This window comes from Convolutriloba macropyga, chromosome 8 (assembly GCF_964194025.1).
Source record: "Convolutriloba macropyga chromosome 8, txConMacr16.3, whole genome shotgun sequence".
Classification (NCBI taxonomy): domain Eukaryota; kingdom Metazoa; phylum Xenacoelomorpha; order Acoela; family Convolutidae; genus Convolutriloba; species Convolutriloba macropyga.
The window spans coordinates 46472212-46491791 of NC_134475.1; the positions used below are offsets into that span (position 1 = coordinate 46472212).

Below are 19580 nucleotides of genomic sequence, written 5' to 3' on the forward strand. Positions count from 1 at the left end.
ATTAAGTGATTTCACAGGTAATTTTTTGTTCCGTAAGTCACGCAAATGATCTAAAAGCAGAACAATGACGTACCGCACACAAATTTTAACTGCAAAGCAGTAGTCACTGAAATTGCAAGAAGTCAGGTCGCAAGAATCATCGATGGTGACGACGAATTAAAAAACATAGCCGGAAGAATTCCGGAAACCACTCGAAGTAGAAAGGTGACCATCCTTACTGACCTAATGCATTTTCCACATAATTACACAAAGCATTTTGAAACAACAGGAAAAATATCATCAGAGAACTATAAGAAAAATACTGATACACAATCTGATAAAATTCAACTTCTCTATTATTCCCCAACTATTTCCTAAATCTTATTCGACAAAAAAAGTATTACCTTTTTCTTCCAGTTCAGTCAATGATCCAAAACGCAAGGAGCTATATCAATCGGCTGTTGGAAACTGCCAAGAACAAAGAACATGAGAAAAAGCTGTATTTGATGTTTGAGAAAATTGCCATGACTAGAACTGAAGTTCCACTTCAAAGTAGCAACAATTATAAAGAAACGCTCGCCTTAGAATCGACTGAGAAAAACAACAGCAGGAAGCGTAAGGTCAAAAGAAATAGTCAACAAAAACACAAAAATCGGCCAAAATTTGCTCGATTTTCGTCAATTCTCAAATATTAAAACTAAAATGAACGACCACTTAAACTGCTACAAGTACAACCAGCCACACAATTCACCAATATCTATAAAAACTGAAAAACAAAAAAAAATGCAAGAGAATCAAAAAAGTGAAAATGGGAAAAAAGATGAAGATTGAAACTAAATGTGGAATATATGCTTCAGATGGTTAAAATTGTTCAGATGGTCAAAATAATGTTCAGATGGTCAAAGTGCTTCCAAACACGCCACTATTAGATTAGAAAATTTTCAGCACCGCCTTTGATTGAAAACTCGGAATTAAAACTAACAGCTTTTGAAAAAGCCGCACGTGATCTATTAGCGAGATCACGTGCGGCTTTTGTTCTATTAGCGAGTAATTTTTCACAACTAATTTTCTAGCCTCTAATACACAAAATGGTTTCAACGAGACGATCAGAAAATCACTCTCTCTTCTCTGCTTTTCATTTAGCAGAGGCGCTTGACCTTAACACAGTTTTGACATGCGGCACTGACTTTTACATTCTGTTTTATATACAATACAAAAAATTATTTATCCAAAATTAAGTACATATATTTATTTAGCTATAATGGCAAAAACATTAAACATCCAAGCTTCTGTTGAAATAAAAGAATGAGAAAATTGGGAAACACTACTACGAGTTCAGATAATTGTGCGAAACACGTTTGAAGGAAAATTAGAAATAAAACCGAAAAGCTGCTTCGAAAAAGCCGCAAAGGGCCGAAAAAAATTCGCTCGGTTACCGAAACTTTTCAACGCCTACTTCTCTCTCTTAACATATAACATGGTTCTCAGCGATCTGCACAAAAATCATTCTATCTTCTCTCTGCCTTTCGGTACGTTCTTCCGTTTGACCTAGAAACTTAGCTTTTACATGCAGCATTGACTTACATCCTGTTCTAAATGCACTCCAAAAAAATCGATCCAAAATTAAGTACGAATATTTATTTAGCAATCATGGATCAGAAACATTATACAGCCATGCTTCCATCTAAGTAGAATTGACAAAAGGCAACCAAGATTCGCTAAACAAGAATATTTTACAAACAGTTTTCAAAATATTAAAACTATAAAAATAAATTAAAATTGAAATTAAGAAACCAATATAAAATGAGTTTAAAGATAAAACGCCAAAGAATTCAGTATTTAATAAAACACTAAACCACTGGCTTTGCACAGAAAAACCTCTTCTACTAATTATAAGAAAAAACAATTTGAAGAAAAAATCGGACAGAAAAATGCAAAAACTGTTTCGTATGTGTGCAATTTGATAAAAACAAAAAGAACTGACGCTCAAAAGTAATGTTCACTGCACTAATTGCCAATCGAACGTTTGCCATTTAAACTGATTATAAAGAAAAAAGTCCACTCAAGGTTCCAAAAGGACGAAATTAATGAGAAATCCAAAAATTGAGAAATTTGAGCCCATTTTAAACATGAAAAGTATTATTACGCACTGCAAAATCTTGTGGTATCCACTTCAGAAATTGATATTTTAATATAAAAATCTACTTCCTGTAAAAAACAAAACACATAGCCGGAAAAATTCCTGAAACGACTCGAAGTAGAACAATGACCATCCTCACTGACCTAATGCATATTCCACATAATTTTACTAAGTTTTTGAAATAGGAAAAACATGAGAAAAGTATCTGACAAAAACTGATACACAACCTGATAAAATTAAACGTTAGTGGTAGCTCCAAAAGAAACTATTGGTAATGGAACCAGCTATACAGATAGTTTTCAACAAAATACTAACAATTGACAGACAACTCAATAAAATTGGTTAATAAAAAGAATCTCGAAAGGGAAGAGATCACGGACAAAACTGCAAAGTAAAATTCTATAAGAACTCTCTGCAAACGCTAAAAGCAGTTTCCGACCCACTATTCTGAGAAAGTGTTAATTCTCTTGTAAATCAGTCACGCAACCAAAATTTGACTAAGAAGTAAAAAAGAAATTGAAAAAAAAAATAAAACAATAGAGCAAAAAAAAACAAAAATATTAGAAAACTTGTTTAAGTTAATAAAGTGACATGTGCCGTCTTAAACTTTCACAATTCTTCGGAAAAATTTTTCGGCAAACAATTTTTACAACCTTTTCTGCCAGATCAGTCACTCATCCAAAACGAGGGAGAGGAAAATTAATTGACTGTTAGACTGATAAAAAAAACTGAAAAAAAGTTAAGTAATTTATGTTTCAGAAAATTGCCATGACTAGATTGGAAGTGTTAGTTCATAGTAGTAACACCTAAAAGGTAACTCTCAACTTATAATTGACAGAGAAAATTAGAGCAGGAAGCGTACGGTTACAAGAAAGCCAAAAACAACAAACAAAAATCGGTCCTATTTAGCCAAAAAACTATTTCCTCAACAAAGAAAAACTATCAACCATAACGAACGACCACCAAAACTGCTAATTTCTGCCAAACAACTCAGCAAAGGATTTTTAAAATTTCAAGACGAATACAAAAATGATAGAAGATCTTAAAATAGGCAAAATGGTCAAAATAGATGGAGATTGAATCTATATGTGTAATATTTGATTCAGATGGTCACATTAGTGTTCAGATGGTCAAAATAATGTTCACATGGTCAAAATTTCTTCCAAACACGCCACTATTAGATTAGAAAACTATAAAATCTTTTGAAAAACCGCATGTGATCAAAAAAATTATTTCTATTAGCGAGATATTTTTGACAACTAATTTTCTAGCCTCTATTACACAGAAAGGTTTTCAACGAGACGATCAGAAAATCACTCTCTTCTCTGCTTTTCAATTAGCACAGGCGCTTGACCTAAATACAGTTTTCATATGCGGCACTGACTTTTACATTCTGTTTTAAATACACTCAAAAATTATTGATCCAAAATTACGTACATATATTTATTAAGCTATCATGGCAAAAAAATTTACACAGCCATGCTTCTGTTGAAATAAAAAAAATGAGAAAATTGAGAAACACTACTAAGAGTTCACATAATTGTGAGAGACACGTTTGAATGAAAACTGGAATTAAAACCAAAAAGCTGCGTGTTCGAAAAACACGCACTGGGCCAAAAATTTTTGCTCGGTTACCGAAACTTTTCCACGCCTACTTCTCTCTCTTAAAATATCACATGGTTTTCAGCAATCTGCACAAAAAATCCCTCTCTCTTCTCTCTGCCTTTCGGTTCGTTCTTCCGTTTGACCTAGGAACTTAGCTTTTCCATGCGGCATTGACTTTTACATTGTTTTAAATACACTCAAAAAAATTATTCTTCCAAAATTAAGTACATATATTTAGCTATCATGGCAAAAACAATACACAGTCATGCTTCTGTTGAAATAAAAAAATTGAGAAGAGGCTACAGAGATTAGCTAAACTAAAATACTTTGCAAAAAATTGTCAAAATATTAAAATTATATATCAAAATATAATAAAATTGTAATTGAGAAACAAATTTCCCCTGAACTTCAAAGTTTAGACGTCAAAAACAACCCGTTATTAATAACACGAAATTAAACCACTGCCTGTTCACAGAAAAAGTAAAGCCAAAAAAAATTTTTAAAAAAATGCATAAAAATGCCAAAAACGGATCAGTATGTGTACAATTTGACAAAACAAAAAAGAAATCACGTTCAAAAGAGTTTTCCAATGCACGAATTGTCAACCCAACGTTGCCATATACATTGATTTTAAAGAAAGAAGTCCGCTCGAAGGTCCTAACAGGAGGAAATTAATCAAAAACATCCAAAAATTAACTTTAAAACTGACAAATGACACCATTTTATACTTGAAAAATATTATTAGGCTCTGCAAAGCTTTGTGATATCAATTTCGTAAAGTTGTATATTATTGCAGCATCGATCAAAAACAATTTCTTTAAAAAAACCAAATTAAAAGTAAAAAATTGAGCCAAATGGACGAAAAACCGGCTAAAAACGGTTATCTATATGCGCCGTTCTCTCAAGAACATTTTTCAAGTCAAAAAGGCATTCACTCAACGCAGCGCATGATCAAAAAACTTCTCTCGTTTAGCGAAGATCTAGTCACCGTGACAACCTTTCTCACTTTCGCTTTTAGGTCGAGATGCCGTATAAACAAAACTACTTCCTGTAACCAATACTACTATTTGAATCGTAAAAAACCCCGATGTCCCCAATAATAGCCGCTATCGCTTCTGGGCTATAACAATGTATTGTTTTCTTAGGAAAGCGCAGAAGTTTCCCATCCTTTTTTAAAAAATGCGCCAAGAATATGAACGAGCAGGGTCCGACGAATATGTACAAACGCACATTACGGAGCACCCTTGTAATACATGTGCATCATGTCTTATGCCAACTTATAGATAGAGCCTCATAAGAGGTTCAATAAATAGGTATAATAAATTGAGAGCCATTGATTTAAACCCAATATAAATGGCAACAACTATATAAAAATATAGTTACAGAGCACCCTTGTAATACATGTGCATTATGTCTTATGCCAAAATATTGATAAAGCCTCATAAGAGGTTCAATAAGTAGGTATAATAAATTGAGCACCATTGATTTAAACCCAATCTAAATGGCAACAACTAAATAAAAATGTTCTTTGAAAAGTGCTACCTTGGGCTTTTGCAGCTTTAACGATGCTGGATTGTGTCTGGTTGTGCTGGCTCTTCTTTTCAATTCGCAATAAGGCAGCCTGTCCTGCCAGCTGTGATTCCACAGACTGAGCAACTGAGGGTCTCTGTGGCTGCGCATGGCGGTAAGAGGTTCCCTCATTTGACACATAGCTTCCACTAATAAAAATATGAACCGCTAGAAAAAACGCCCAATTACCCATCCGTTGTACCTACATATAACTTGTAATGATCAAAAAATGGGCAGTGATTCCCCCTGCTCCCGGTAGAATTTCAACATAACTGGTACATTTACACCCTTTATTCGATAACATAGTCGGCAGATTGTCAAAATAGCCGTGAAATAGACGTAATGACATTGCAGCCAGATATACAAGTGATTAAACCAACCGCATTGCCAATAAATGAATAAAATATCTTTGAAGATTTTTTTCATATTAGTCTGTCCAGTTCAGGGGATAAAGCTTACTAGATGCAGCCCTAATTGTAGAATTACAGCCCTGCCGTCGAGTTACCTTAATTTTGAGAAAAATCAGTTATTATGAGGTTGATCTATCGACCTCCACCTTTCAAATACAAGGCGATTTTAGGAACTTTTATCAAAGACAAGGTATTCTGACATTTTTCAACCTGCAGATACAAAGTTACAGAGCCGAATCAATTCTGTAGACATTTCAATATTAACTTCTGTGCAGCTAATACTGAAGTCATATTGGAAAACAAGTCTATTAAAATAAAATTACCCTACATGCTAACAGCGCAGATAAACAATTAACTTTCGGTTCAGGAGACCTTTTGATTAATACGAATCCAAAATTAACCGCAAATATGTCAGCAGTAATAAGCCATCTTGCTTTTCTAGTCTCATTATTTTTAGGATAGCGATTTTATTTTCTGGAGAGCAAAAGTCACTTTCTACATCTCATTGAAACTTCTGAGTAGTCGACCAAAAGCAGCTGTATAAGACAAATTACCGCAAAATATGGCATTTCCAATTTTCTAAAAGAACACGGAAAGAAAACAGAAAAAAAAACAAAAGTCAATGCAAAACAACCAAATGCATAATTACGTTTCTAATTTGAAGCCGGCTCAAAACAAAACCCGTACGATTGAACTGGACGCTTAAAAATCCAGTTAAATTAAAATTTTTCATTCAAAGACAGGTCACTTGATCTCCAGAAAGAGCAATCAAGGCCTAGTGAACCGTTTCCTGATAGCCTTAAGAAAAATTTAATAGCCGCAAATTTTTCTGTTATCAAGAAAAAATCGGGTAAAGTACTATCTATAAACATAAACCGACTATCGTCGGATGAGAAGCTCTCAAACGACAGGCAGGGGTAATTTATTTAGAGGGGGTGTAGCTTAGAAATGTTTTATAGGTGCACAAAATGCCAACCAAGACTGCTTTGAACCCCGGACTTCCAAGATGCCACTACAACACCTTAACCACTAAGCTACAGTTGCGTTGATCTGTTTTTGCTCACAATCAGTTTTATATTAGTAAAAAATTTTATTTCAGAAAGAAAGAAACTTAGACCAATAAAAAACGGAAAAACTAAAGTGTGAAAAAGTCACTCCAAAAGTCATAAAAATGTTCTAGCGCAAAAACAGTCTAGCAAAAATTTTGAATATAAAAAGCATCGTTTACAAACATTGTTCGAGAGCAATAAACAATGTTTTTTCAGTCAAACCGTATTAACTGCCTGAAGAAATGTTAGTGGCTTGTGACTAATTTTCGTTGGTACCAAATAGGGTTGGAACTATACTACAAGAACCACCTTCCACACCATGAATTTGTCTCGACAGTTTTGGTGGATCGCATACATGGAGACTATTAAGAGAATTATTCAGCTACTAAAATAATTGCTCTAAGAAGAGTTCCGGGAAAATAGCGGCTTAATGTCGTCCTGGTTGTAAAAGTTTATCCCGTTCTTGAGGACGAGAACCTGAGGACGATATCAATTAAAAAGGAACAAATGAAAAAAAGTTATAACAGGAGTCAATTACAAAAAAATTAGGGCTAAGCTTTCAGAACAATTAGGATCAATCTAAACATGGAAAATGTAGAAAAAGCCGATGTTGGCAAAATATACACTCAATGTATTTAATTATTCCGACAAATTCATCTCACTTACATTCTGAAGTGAGAGTTCCTATTTCTTAAAATAACTGACTAACGTTGGAAGAATTTGTCTCGAACGACTGGTGGGAGCTCTAACCAATTGCAGCCTACTTCTGTGAGGGGAGGTGGGTGGAATGTAGCCTGAGGGGGCCTAATTCACAAGTGGGCTTAAAATGACGTCATTAGAGGTAACTATATACCACTATCAAGATTTGAAATGACAAGTTACATCAATATCGGCGCATTTTTCTTTTGACTTTTATAGTCGTGAACTGCCGCCAATTGAGTTCAGCTGCTGACACTTGATAAATAAAGAGGAATTTACATGACGCAAAACGAACAAGTCAAGGGCGTAAAAGTCACTCCGAAAGTTGCAAAACGCAAAAATTTCGCATAAAAACATACACTTTTACGATAATTGTTTCCCACTTCGTTCGAGATCAATTAAAACTTACAAGAACTAGGAGGAAATACTCGGCAACTGTTACAAACTATTTCAGAGCAATTAAAGTTATTTATCAACACCCAATTGACACGTCACCAGCCTATAAGGTTCCTCGGTATTTGAATATTAAACAAAGCTACTGTCTGGAGACGAATTTGTCGTGTCTTGAACGAAATAAGGAAAGAAGTATAAAATTGAAATCAGCTGAGCTTATTGTTTAACGGAGCTTAGGTAGCGAATTTGACGGGAATTTTTCTCTCTAAACAATGTTTCTAGGGTTTCAGTTTTCCATATTCATCGTTTTAAATACCATAAATTCTTTCACTAGACATATTCTAACAAACAGCTAACGGGAGATTAATAGAATCTAATCTCACATTTAGATCTGGATGCATCGAGGAGACTGGACGCAGAAGCATACTATTCAGCAAAGTTTGGCAAAGAAATAGGACAGAAAATAAACCTTTTGCGAAGAACGCCATTTTGAATAAGACTAGTCTTTCTGTCGAGTGACCGGCTTCGACCTGCCGGTCTTTGTTGTTTTTGAGGACTTCTAAAATTATACCCCAAGTGGCTTTCACCTCGTTTTCTTCTTTATTATGTATCAAATAAAGAATCGGTTAACCTATTTGGTGCTCTTTTATCTTTATCTAGCGACGGTCGACCAGACGAACTTGGGTGCATGGCTGGATTTCTAAAAATCGAAAATTAAAAATTTGTTATCTCTATGCAAGCTTCGGTTTAGAATTGAATGGAAAAAGAAGTTACACGAAACGGCAAAAACTAATAAAATTGAATAGCTGACTTATGAACTCAATCGCTAAAAATTAGCATATTTAAGTAGAAACAAAAGACATGGGAGTTGAATTAGCGCGCTTCGTGAAGGCTTTGCAGAAGGTTTAAATCTCCAATGTGATATGATAACCATGTTTACCTCTTAGTCAATCTTTTACTTGTATCACTGCACTCTATTGCACGAACAGAGGAGGTACTCGGAACTTTGGAAAGACTTCTAAATAACTAACAATTAAATAATTTTCCCACATTGTGCACTGACATATTTCAAAATTAACGTTGAGTTGACTATGCAAAAACACCTCAACGCAGTATAAACGGACGAAAACGTGTTGAGAGTAGTGATCAAGGAAAGGGTCTGTTGCAAACCTGTCACCCTCGATACATCAAGTTTTTTATTTCGCTCAAATAAGAACAAAATTGGGCAACATATCCCCTCTTATCCCTAATGACGTGGACACAAAAAAAATCAATAGATTAAGAACAGGCATTTTAGCAGATTCTCTGAAACGTCTAGAAATTTCAACAGAAATGAACAGAAATGCTGGACTTGTTAAGAATCTTTTGATCTGATTCTTTGCGTTCTGCTGTTTGATTAGGTGCTGTTTTTGAACACTTCGGTTGACTTCTAAAAAAAGAACTATCTAAATACAGAGAATTTGTTCCGGTGTGTTGTGAAGATACATAATAGAACACTTCATGTTGAACGATAGCTCTACCTGGAAGTCAGAGTATGTCCAGTTCCAGCTTTTTTGAACTTTTTGTCCAATTTTTTCTTGTCGAAAAATCCTTTGATTTTATCCATTTGCGTACGAGACGTGCATCACTTGTCGACAGTGCAGAACTGAAATATTGCGTTCAGAGAAAATAAAATGTGTAATGAGTTTAGCAATAGACTACTTTGTCATTTCTATTCATTAAAGAAACTGAAATGGTAACTCTGAATTCATTTAAATAATACCAAAGTATTTACAATCAGTGTATAATAACATTTATAATGAAAAGAATCATTAATGAGCAAAAGAAGTAATATACGACATGCAGATAGAAATTGAACAATTATTTATCTTTCTTAGAATCCGCCGATTCTTGTTGGTCATTTGTTTTTTCTTGCTCTTGTGAATTTACATTTGGCACAGCCCGCACTTTCTTAGGTGGAAAAATTACGCCAACAATGGCAACCAGCGCCAGGCCCAAAACAACTCCGACAATTATTGTGGCAATCACCATGCCTACTATTATAACCCACAGAGGAATTCCGTACGTATCTGTCAACATTTGTACAATAACTCGCATAGCTTCACCGACTCCAGCCAAGGCTCCAGCGATTGACATAGGGATCGAGTTCGGTTTGAGATACCAAACTGTCGGCTCAATTTTCATCCACTCTTTGTCGTTAATAAACCTCTCCAAATCGTCAACACGTCTTTTTCCGTTGTATTTTCTGAACTGTGTCCCATCTTCGCTGATATGATACAATGTCGGAAGTTGAGACACCAAAAATCTTGCAGCCAGTCCACTTTCTACAGTTATATCAACTTTTCCTACATTAACGTTCAAATCTTCCGACTGTTCGCTGAATAGTTGCCATATAGGTTCAAAACTTCTACATGCACCGCACCAGGGAGCGTAAAATTCGACGAACCAATCTCCTTTAAGAACTGTTGTCCAATTGCTATCGGTCAAGATGTGCATCTCAGCAGCATTCGGGTAGATTGTGCAAGTGAATAAGGCAATTATGAGAAGACAATTGCCATACAGAACATTATGAAGACGTTCCATATTGCTAAAAAGATGCGCAAGCTCTGCAGATTATACAAAAAAACTCGTACACTAGAGCCAAAACTTTTGTTTTCTTCTTCGAATCCTGGAGGGCTCAGTTTCAGATTCAGAACAGCACCCGAATTCAGAAGGAGAGTACAAACTATAAGGAAATTGGATAGCATGTGAAATAATAACAAGCTAAAAATCCACAAACTCTGAAACAATAAAACATGAGTTAATTCTTGTTCGCATTTTTTGCAGAAAAATCTATTTTCATTACATATAATTTTTCCGACGCAAAAAACTGTGTCACGCACTGCCTTGATTGGAATGGGTGTTGAACTCAGCTAAGATAGTTAAAGATGCTATTCTGTTTACATTTTGTCTACAACTTGTCTATTTAGTTAAATTAGTTTATTTAGTCTATATACTTAATCTAAGGTAGTTAGAGATTTTATTTTGGGGTCTTTCCCATTATAGCCCCCCACCCAGCCTAGTGGCCAGATAACCTATACCCCCAATCATGATAAATATCCCATAATGGGGGCTATAATTTTATAATTTCATGCGGGGAGGGGGCTATAATGGGAAAGACCCGTATTTTGTTCAAAGGCACAAAAAAGTAAATTAAGAAACAATGAAGCATCAGAAGATTGAAGAAATCAAGTATTTGCTCATAGCATCCTCAAACAGAAGGTAAACACAATGGATTTATAGCGCAGGTCATAGACCTAAGCTGAATCAAATACCTGCTTTTAGCATTGTCTAGTAAAATTAGTTAAACAAATCGGAGGTTGTCAAGTTCAATAAGAAGACAAAGAAGAATTTAGACATCCGAAGAATTAGAATACAAAGAATCTCATTTTTAACTTTATATTTAAAATTAGGTGCCACGCTCAACCTAAAAAAGGTATAGCACATATTGCGCAAGATCGTCTGCTATACTATGTGTTATGCGAAAACATTCCATGAAAGGAATGCTCTGTCAGATCTTGATTTTGATTATCTGAGATTCTCGTGGCGATGAAAAGGTTTCCTGTAGGTGGAATCGCAGCCTTTGCATGTAAATTTATGTACAACTTCTTCTTCAAAAGTTATTCGGAAGTCAACTTATGTTCCTGGGCTCTCAACTGCAGCTGTGGAGATTGTAACCCGGTGCAGAAGCTCAGCTCAGTCGTTATATGAAGGGTGCAAACCCCTGTGGAAAGACCCACAGAAGCCTAAACTCTCTCTCTCTCTCTCACAACCTGCAACTTCGCAGATTAAGATATATGAAAAAAAAATTGCGCTGCACAGATCTATCTTAATCTGCGAAGTTGCAGGTTGTACATAAATTTACATGCAAAAGCTGCGATTCCACCTTTTTAGCTACAGGAATCCTTTTCATCGCCACGAGAATCTCAGATAATCAAAATCAAGATCTGACAGAGCATTCCTTTCATTGAATGTTTTCGCATAACACATAGTATAGCAGAAGAGAGCTAGCTCCAAAGATGTATACCATTTAGAAAGGCCCACCACGGCAGCCCTGATGAAACATTTAACCTGAAACTATTTAATACCGTTTGGTATCTCAAGAGTAAATTGTAAGTTTTTTGCATTTGAACTGTTATGTCAATTTTGTTAAAATTGCTCGTAGACCGAGCCTTGTTTGTATCGAATATCGTCTTAGATATTTGATGCGTACGTTGTAAAGAATTGCTGAGAAATGATATGGAATTTAAAGCACCAGAGCTGGAACACAAAGGAGCTAAACAGTAATGGCATCCGAAAACAATTTTTTGTCCAGTGAAGAGGAAACCATATGCATTGTTTTTCCTCCGGGCCTAACAGATTTTCCAAATTATTTATATGAAAAAAAATTGCGCCGCAAAGATCTAAATAATTTGGAAAATCTGTTGGGCCCGGAGGAGAAGCAATGCATATGGTTTCCTCTTCACTGGACAAAAAATTGTTTTCGGATGCCATTACTGTTTAGCTCCTTTATGTTCCAGCTCGGGTGCTTTGAGTTCCATATCATTTCTCAGCAATTCTTTACAACGTACGCATCAAATATCTAAGACGATATTTGATACAAACAAGGCTCGGTCTACGAGCAATTTTAACAAAATTGACATAACAGTTCAAATGCAAAAAACTTACAATTTACTCTTGAGATACCAAACGGTATTAAATAGTTTCAGGTTAAATGTTTCATCAGGGCAGCCGTGGTGGCCCTTTCTAAATGGTATATATCTTTGGAGCTAGCTCTATTCACTACGACCTGGGAAGAAATATCCGAGAGAGACGACAACTTCCAGAAGTCATCACGAAGTCTGGCTACAACTTGCATCCTCAAGCGAAAGATAAGTTGACGATTGTTTCTCATCAAATCAATCGACTCCCCAAATCGGCGGAAGTCATCCTCAGGCACGATCTGATAAACAACTCCACGACCAATCCGAAGTCTCTCCCCAGAAGCCCCTAACTGCGGAACAGCTAGTCACCGAAGTACAGAATTTAAAACAAAAAGTTGTTGGATTAGTTTCTTGTGAACGAGCGGGAGCTCCCAAGGTTTACAAGGAGCTAAAGGCAACAGAAATCCCCACCCTAAATGTCGTTCGTGACCTTCTGTCGAGTCGAAAGCAGAGGGATCGACAGCTGATAACCGAATACAGAAAACTCAATCAAAAACCAGCCCTTGAAATTAAAACCCTCTCTATTGTCAAGAAAAACGACAGCAACTTGACAGCATTTCATTTTTGAAGTTGTTCCTGGTTTTGTGAGGTCCTAGTGATTAAGTTCCTTGGTACTGATCAAAACCAGTCTACAACTTCACACCAGTCGTCAGTTCTAAGTTTCTTTTGTAAGTACCTAGTGATTAATTTCCTTGGCACACATCAAATTGAACCTAGAAACTGAAATAGAAGATCTCACGTCATGGGTAGAAACTTCAAAACATGCAAGCGAGGCATACTGGCCCAAGAGAAAACTTACTTCTGCGTATCTTGTAACAGCCACATGCATCTAACCACTGAATGTACCGCCCTTTCACCTGCTGCTATAAATGCAATAATAGAATTGGGAATGAATGCGATGCTACTCTGCAACACCTGCGTAGAAAACAACGAGCAAGATAATTTCATCAGAGGACGCGCGCTAGAAAGTGTCTCTGAGAAACTGGAAAGCCTTGACGTAGGTTAGAAGTTTAAGAACATGAAAAAGCTACTAACGGAATTAGTCGATTCTAAAATTGGAGAAGCAATGACGACCACTTGCAACAAAGCGGAGAAAACATACGCAGCTGTCGTCGCCGTTGATAAAACCACGAGCGGAAAAATCAAAGGAGCACAAAATGCGGAGGCCCAAAAGTCAAATCACAATATCAACCAAAGTTTCAGAATCCAAGGGTTAAAAGAAGACCCATCGAAATCTAAATCCGAAAACTTTGTCCCAACGAACTCTGAACTGAACGAAATACTGTTTATGATTGGAGCTGAACCACATGTTCTCGAGTTCAGAAGACTTGGCAAATTCAACCCCGAGCGAATGAAACCTAGACCCCTTCTGGTCACGGTAGCGAACGAACATCAAGCACGCCTGACCTTGGCGAAAAGTCATGAACACAGGCAAGATCTCACTAAGCGAAACATTTACTTCCTGCATGCTCTCCCGCGAGAAGATGCAATGAAGGAAAACTTCATTCTGAAAAAAAGACGTCAACTACTCGACCAAGGCGTTCCTCGAGAGAAGTTGCGAATTCGAAATTTGGAGCTGTTCAATGACGGGAAGAAAGTTCACTTAGAATCTGAGAAAACCGAGTCTAAATGACTAGGTTTCCTCAACATTCTTCAACTCAACACACGAAGTCTGGTAAACATCGAACGAAGAGCAAAACTTTCCAATGCAGTCCAAATAGTGGACTACACTGTCATATGTCTCTGCAAAACCTGGCTGAACAAATTGATCAGTGACTCCGAACTACTTATAAAAGACTACAACATATATCGAAGCGACCGTACACTCTTGGGAGATAAAAACGCCCACGGCGGTAGCCTCATAGCAGTGAAAAACTCTCTAAACTCTGAGAAGATCAATGCGGATCTTCCCGACTCTTGCCTAGCCTGCAAAATTCAACTAGACAGATCTGAAGTGATAATCTGTTCGTTCTACAACCCACCAAAAGGCAGTGCATAACGATAAAATATCAACGATTTCCAAAAACTCCTAAAAACCATTCCAAAGTCAAAACCGGCCCTAATCTGTGGCGACCTGAACTTCCCGGATGCAAACTGGAAAACAGCGAGCAGCTCTAATGAAGAAAAAAACGAAATCATCGAAATCTTTGACGAAGCTCTGTTCAGACAAGCCATTGACTTTCCGACCTGTTCAAATAACACCCTTGACGTGACCTTCTATCACAACTGTTTTCTCTTTGCCGAAAAGGATCAGTCCTTCCCTAGGACATACGACTGCACTGATCAGGATGCGATCCATCTTTTGATCAAATGCCCAATAACTGAACCGAAACCCGTACTCCAATCATTCAGGAGTTTTGGGAATGCTGACTACGATGGAATGAATAAATTTTTTAAAGAGAACCAGTTCCAACTTATTTGCCATACAAACGTCAACAAAATGTGTGAAGAATTCTACCAATATGTCAACAAAGTGGTTGAGACATATGCACCTCGAAGAACCAGATATCGCCAAAGCCTCCCTCCATGGATCTCTGCATTCACGTCAAATCTTATGAAAAAACTGAAAACGCAGAAAAAAACTCCTTGAAAGAAAACCAACGAGTTATCGAAAGCAGCAGTCATGAAGCTGGAGAACTTGGTAACCGAGTCAGCCGAGAAAGACAGGAAAGTCTACCAGGAGAATTTACTGTCCACAAGAAACACCGACGTTATATTCAAACATCTGAAAAGTCTCAACAAATCTCCCACCCTTCCGAAGCAAATTGTGAGTGGCGATAAAGTGAGCACCATTATCCACGAACAAGTCGACATTATGAACGAGTTTTTCCATTCAGTTTTCTCTCCAAAACAATCATTCAGCATTTCTGACATCGAAACAAAAAGTCTTACATTGACAAACTTCAACATATTGGTTGAAACCATACATTCCTTCGTGTCCGAATTGGACATTAGTAAATCCAGGGGCCCAAATAGACTCCCTCCGGCCTTCTTCAAGAAAACGTCACGACAAATTTCGGTGGTCCTAAATAAGCTTTTAAAGGTGATAAAGAAGCAAAGAAGGATACCTGACACATGGAAGACAGCCCCTGTGACCCCAATCCACAAGAAGAGAGACAGACGCTACGTACAAAACTACCGTCCAGTGTCCCTACTGGACATATCAAGTAAAATCCTGGAAAAGTGCATCTAAGTGGCTCTTTACGACCACTTTGCCCTTTTCTTGACAAAGCACCACCATGGATTTGTTAAAAATCGGTCTGTTTTCACAAACATGATTACTTTCCTGAAAAAAAACCACGACGCACTCGATAACGATCCAAACTCAGAAGCTATTGCGTTCTACACGGACTTCTCGAAAGCCTTCGATAAAGTACTTCATTTCGAGCTATTAGAAAAAGTTGCAAATATTGGGGTAGGAGGATGTCTCCTACAACTTCTCATAGACTACCTAAGCAACCGGAAACTGTTCGTCAGAATCGATAACACATGTTCCGGTGTTCGAGACGTTACTAGTGGAGTGCCTCAGGGCTCACTACTAGGCCCGCTCCTGTTTTGCATCTTCATCAACGACTTACCCGACGCGCTGAAGTTCTCAGACCCATTCATCTTTGCAGACGACCTGAAAATCCTCGCGATTGGAAAAGATCATTGGACCATCCAGGAAGACTAAGACAGCATTGCAACGTGGGTCAGATCAAACAAGATGGAGCTGGCACTGGACAAATGTGCTCAGATAACATTTCGAGGGAAAAATTTCGATATTGTGGGTGAAGATTTGGCAAATGCAGATACAGTAAAAAAAACTTGGAAATTCACATCAAAGATGACCTGAGCTGGAGTAAACATATAGAAGAGCGACTCAGGAAAGCTAACAAAGTACTGTGCCTCCTCAGACGAAACGTCGCAGTACAAGTTAAACCACTCATCAAACTTGGGCTTTACAAATAACTAATCCTACCCGTTTTGCTGTACGGCTTCACCTGCATAAACCCATCACGAAGCGAGCTACAAAACCTCGAACGCTTTCATAAGAAAGCAGTGAAATGGATCACGGGAAACAAAGGAGTGAATTATATCAGTCAACTTTGGCTGCTCAAAATTCTCCCCTTGACTATGTTTCTCCAAGTGAACGACCTACTTCTTTTTGCGAAAATCATGAATGAAAGCTCACACTGCATCGAACTACCTGACCTCACCAGCGCCAATGGACGCACAAAGAAAGTCTTTCGGCTACAAAAAAACAAGAACGGAAAAAGCTAGAAGTGAATTCACCCTCCGAAACTGCAGACTCGCAAACCGATGAGAGAAATATGTTGAATTCATTAGACCTTACAGACTCAAGAAGAGACTGGACTGATAAACCTAATGTGGGAGTTGGTCAATATACGATTTTGCGATGAGAACGTCCGCACTTGGCAAACCTTTTGCGACTGCCATGTATGCAGAAATAAATGGACTCTATTTTAACAACTGACGACTGGGCATAAATCAGCCCTGCAGCAAACCCGCTGCGAATACCCAACAACAACAACAACAATTGGAGAGCTGGCATTTCCAGATCTAAACATAAACGTAAACGAAGATAGGAAAATTAGCTGTCATTGTTATCAAAAATCCAACGATACAGTCATAATCCTAAATTTCCGTAGCTGTGCACCGCTACATCAGAAAAACGTGATTAAATGGGATGTGCATAGGATTTTAATGAGACCAGTGACTGCCAATCCTTTGATATAGATCTCAGAAAAAATCAAGAGATCTGGACTGAAAATCAATATCCAAATCAGTGGTCTTCCAGTATTGTTAACGAGACGTTGGATGAAATAGTCACGAGGGAAAAGGTCACAGCAAAACCCCCCAAAATGAACAACATCTCAAAAAAATTAAAAGTCTTAACAATAATGAGCCTAAACCGAGGTTTTTGTACAATAAAGAGGAGATATTACTCAAAATCTTGTAAGTAGACTAAAAAAATTGTATGATATTCATATCATTTTCACAGCAATAAAGTTAAGAACTTGCTTGCCCACCCTGAAATCATCTTTTTATAAGAATCTGAAACCCCATGTGGTATATAAAGTTACATGTAAGGGATACAGTTCCATATATGTTGGACAAACCAGCCGACATGTTACCACTAGAATTTCGGAGCATCAAAAGAAGGATTTCCCAGTGGGACAGCACCTCGTTGAATGTTGTGGTAGAGCGCATAATATTGAATGGGAGATTTTTGATACATGTCGCGGGGATGAAAAACTAATAATAATAGAAGCGATCTACATCAAAAAGCTGAAACCGCAATTAATTACGCCCGATGAGTATCAGTGGCGGGACATGACATTGAAGTATTCGTTCAAATGCAAAAAATTTGACTTTTGAAATTCAAAAATTATTGTGGTCCATGTTAATTCAAAATTTTGTCAACCCCAACAAGTAAGAAATAAAAAAAGATAGATATGAATGAAAGTAAAATCCCTTTTCGGGAATAGAAAGCAATATACCCGTGATTTTTAAAAAATCAGGATTAAAAATACAAATGAAATTAGAGTAATTATTGTAAATAAATTGTTGTAAATGTGATTTTAATTGAAAATAGTTTCAACAAAACGAGGTTGTTTTAACTCATTTCTTAGAATTAGAATCAAAGACAAATTTATATACTTTGTAAATGAATTCATTTATTTTTTAAAACTGACGATGAACGCAATCTTCAAAAACGTTCGTTTCTAAATCAATTTAAACTTTAATTGACAATTACTGCTTCTCAATATCTTTATAGTTTGTCAGTTTGATCTTTAAAGGGCCTCAGAAAAGACGAGAGAAAGCAAACTTTAATAACTTTCTGAAATGTTACAGACAAGACGGTTCATACTTTAGCAGCCAGCTCACTCCATCACTCGGTAAAGAGCGTTCAATACAGTGAAAAGATGGAACTCTTGACAAAAATAACAACAGTACTTTGACTTTCTTTCAACCCCAATACAAATCGGTCAAAAAACGCACAGAATCTTCTGGTCAGGGGCGATTGAGCACAAGGACCGACATTGTTGTGTGGCAGGATCGAATTAACAACAGGTTCTCAAGCCACAAATTGAATAACTACAGACCTTGTAGTGTACAAGAGCTAATATACTACTTGACCACGAATAACAACAAGTTTAAAGCGCTGGTATACTGTCAGCGCACTGGAACTCCTGATATTTTCAAAGAGTTGTTGAGCACTGGGATACTGGTTCTGAGGGTGACAAAGCATCTGATAACAAAACGGAAAAGGAAAACACAGCTGGGAGACTACAGTGTGCTCCACCAAGAACCACCACATGAGATCGAATCACTGGAAATTGCTCTCCGCCACCAAGGAAACTTAAAAGCACTCCTCAAAAAAGGAAAAGGGAAGAACCTCGGAAAACGACAGAGGAAGGCAAGAGCAAAAGTAAGACTGGTAGAAAGAGCACAAAACGAGAGCGAAGCTCCTGAACAATAGGGCTTCATTGCCCCCTGTACATGAGCGAGCTTTTGTGATGTGCGAAGTTCTAACACAACCATGGCTCAGATACATTCTCAGGCACAACAACTGCTTAAAAGAATTCCTAAGATATGTAAAATCTTCTAACAAACTATTAAACTATAAATATTGATTAGATTTTTTTGAAAGAATAGAATAATAACGATATCATTCCGGTTTTTTTGATTTTTCGAATTCTCAAAAACGAAGTTTTTTCAGTACAAGCGGTGCACAGCTTTCAAATTAAGCTCTTAAGGAAAGAATTAGGTCCTGCAGAACAAGGCCGTAGATTGTTCGAGGAGAAACTTAGGGAGGATAGGGGCATCCTCAGGAAAGAGGTGAAAAAAATTTTTTAACTTCAATTTTGTACACCAATAGAAAGGAAATGAGAGATCAATCTGATTTCATTAGAAGGAGACTTAATGAAAAGTTAGCGAAGCTGTCTGAGAGACGGGACAGGCGTTTCCGGAATGGATCTCACAATAA

At 37.1% G+C, this 19580-nt stretch overlaps 2 protein-coding genes across 6 annotated transcripts in view; both read right to left on the reverse strand.

The window, feature by feature from the left end:
- Positions 1 to 19580, reverse strand: part of LOC142344764 (UBX domain-containing protein 6-like) — a 506836-nt gene that overhangs the window by 82567 nt on the left and 404689 nt on the right. For 2 of the 5 annotated variants that reach the window (XR_012759277.1, XM_075396678.1), the window contains exons 2-7: positions 9365 to 9487; positions 9196 to 9273; positions 8785 to 8862; positions 8476 to 8544; positions 8314 to 8403; positions 5267 to 5442 (exon numbers count right to left, since the gene is read on the reverse strand). Coding sequence is in view for 4 of the 5 variants with exons in the window: in XM_075396678.1 (XP_075252793.1) it covers positions 5267 to 5442; positions 8314 to 8403; positions 8476 to 8544; positions 8785 to 8862; positions 9196 to 9273; positions 9365 to 9450 (577 nt within the window). In the remaining variant the exon portion in view is untranslated. Of the gene's footprint in view, positions 1 to 5266; positions 5443 to 8313; positions 8404 to 8475; positions 8545 to 8784; positions 8863 to 9195; positions 9274 to 9364; positions 9491 to 19580 lie in introns of those variants that run through there. The other 3 variants (XM_075396679.1, XM_075396680.1, XM_075396681.1) reach the window with 3 other exon arrangements.
- On the reverse strand, positions 9573 to 10559 carry LOC142344767 (thioredoxin-related transmembrane protein 1-like). Its single transcript, XM_075396683.1, has one exon. It carries the CDS (start codon positions 10425 to 10427, stop codon positions 9705 to 9707), a length of 723 nt encoding a protein of 240 aa, XP_075252798.1. The 5' UTR covers positions 10428 to 10559; the 3' UTR covers positions 9573 to 9704.

Bases quoted from the DNA above. Each gene is read 5' to 3' on its own strand.
- LOC142344767 (XM_075396683.1), bottom strand. From the start codon at position 10,427: ATGGAACGTCTTCATAATGTTCTGTATGGCAATTGTCTTCTCATAATT.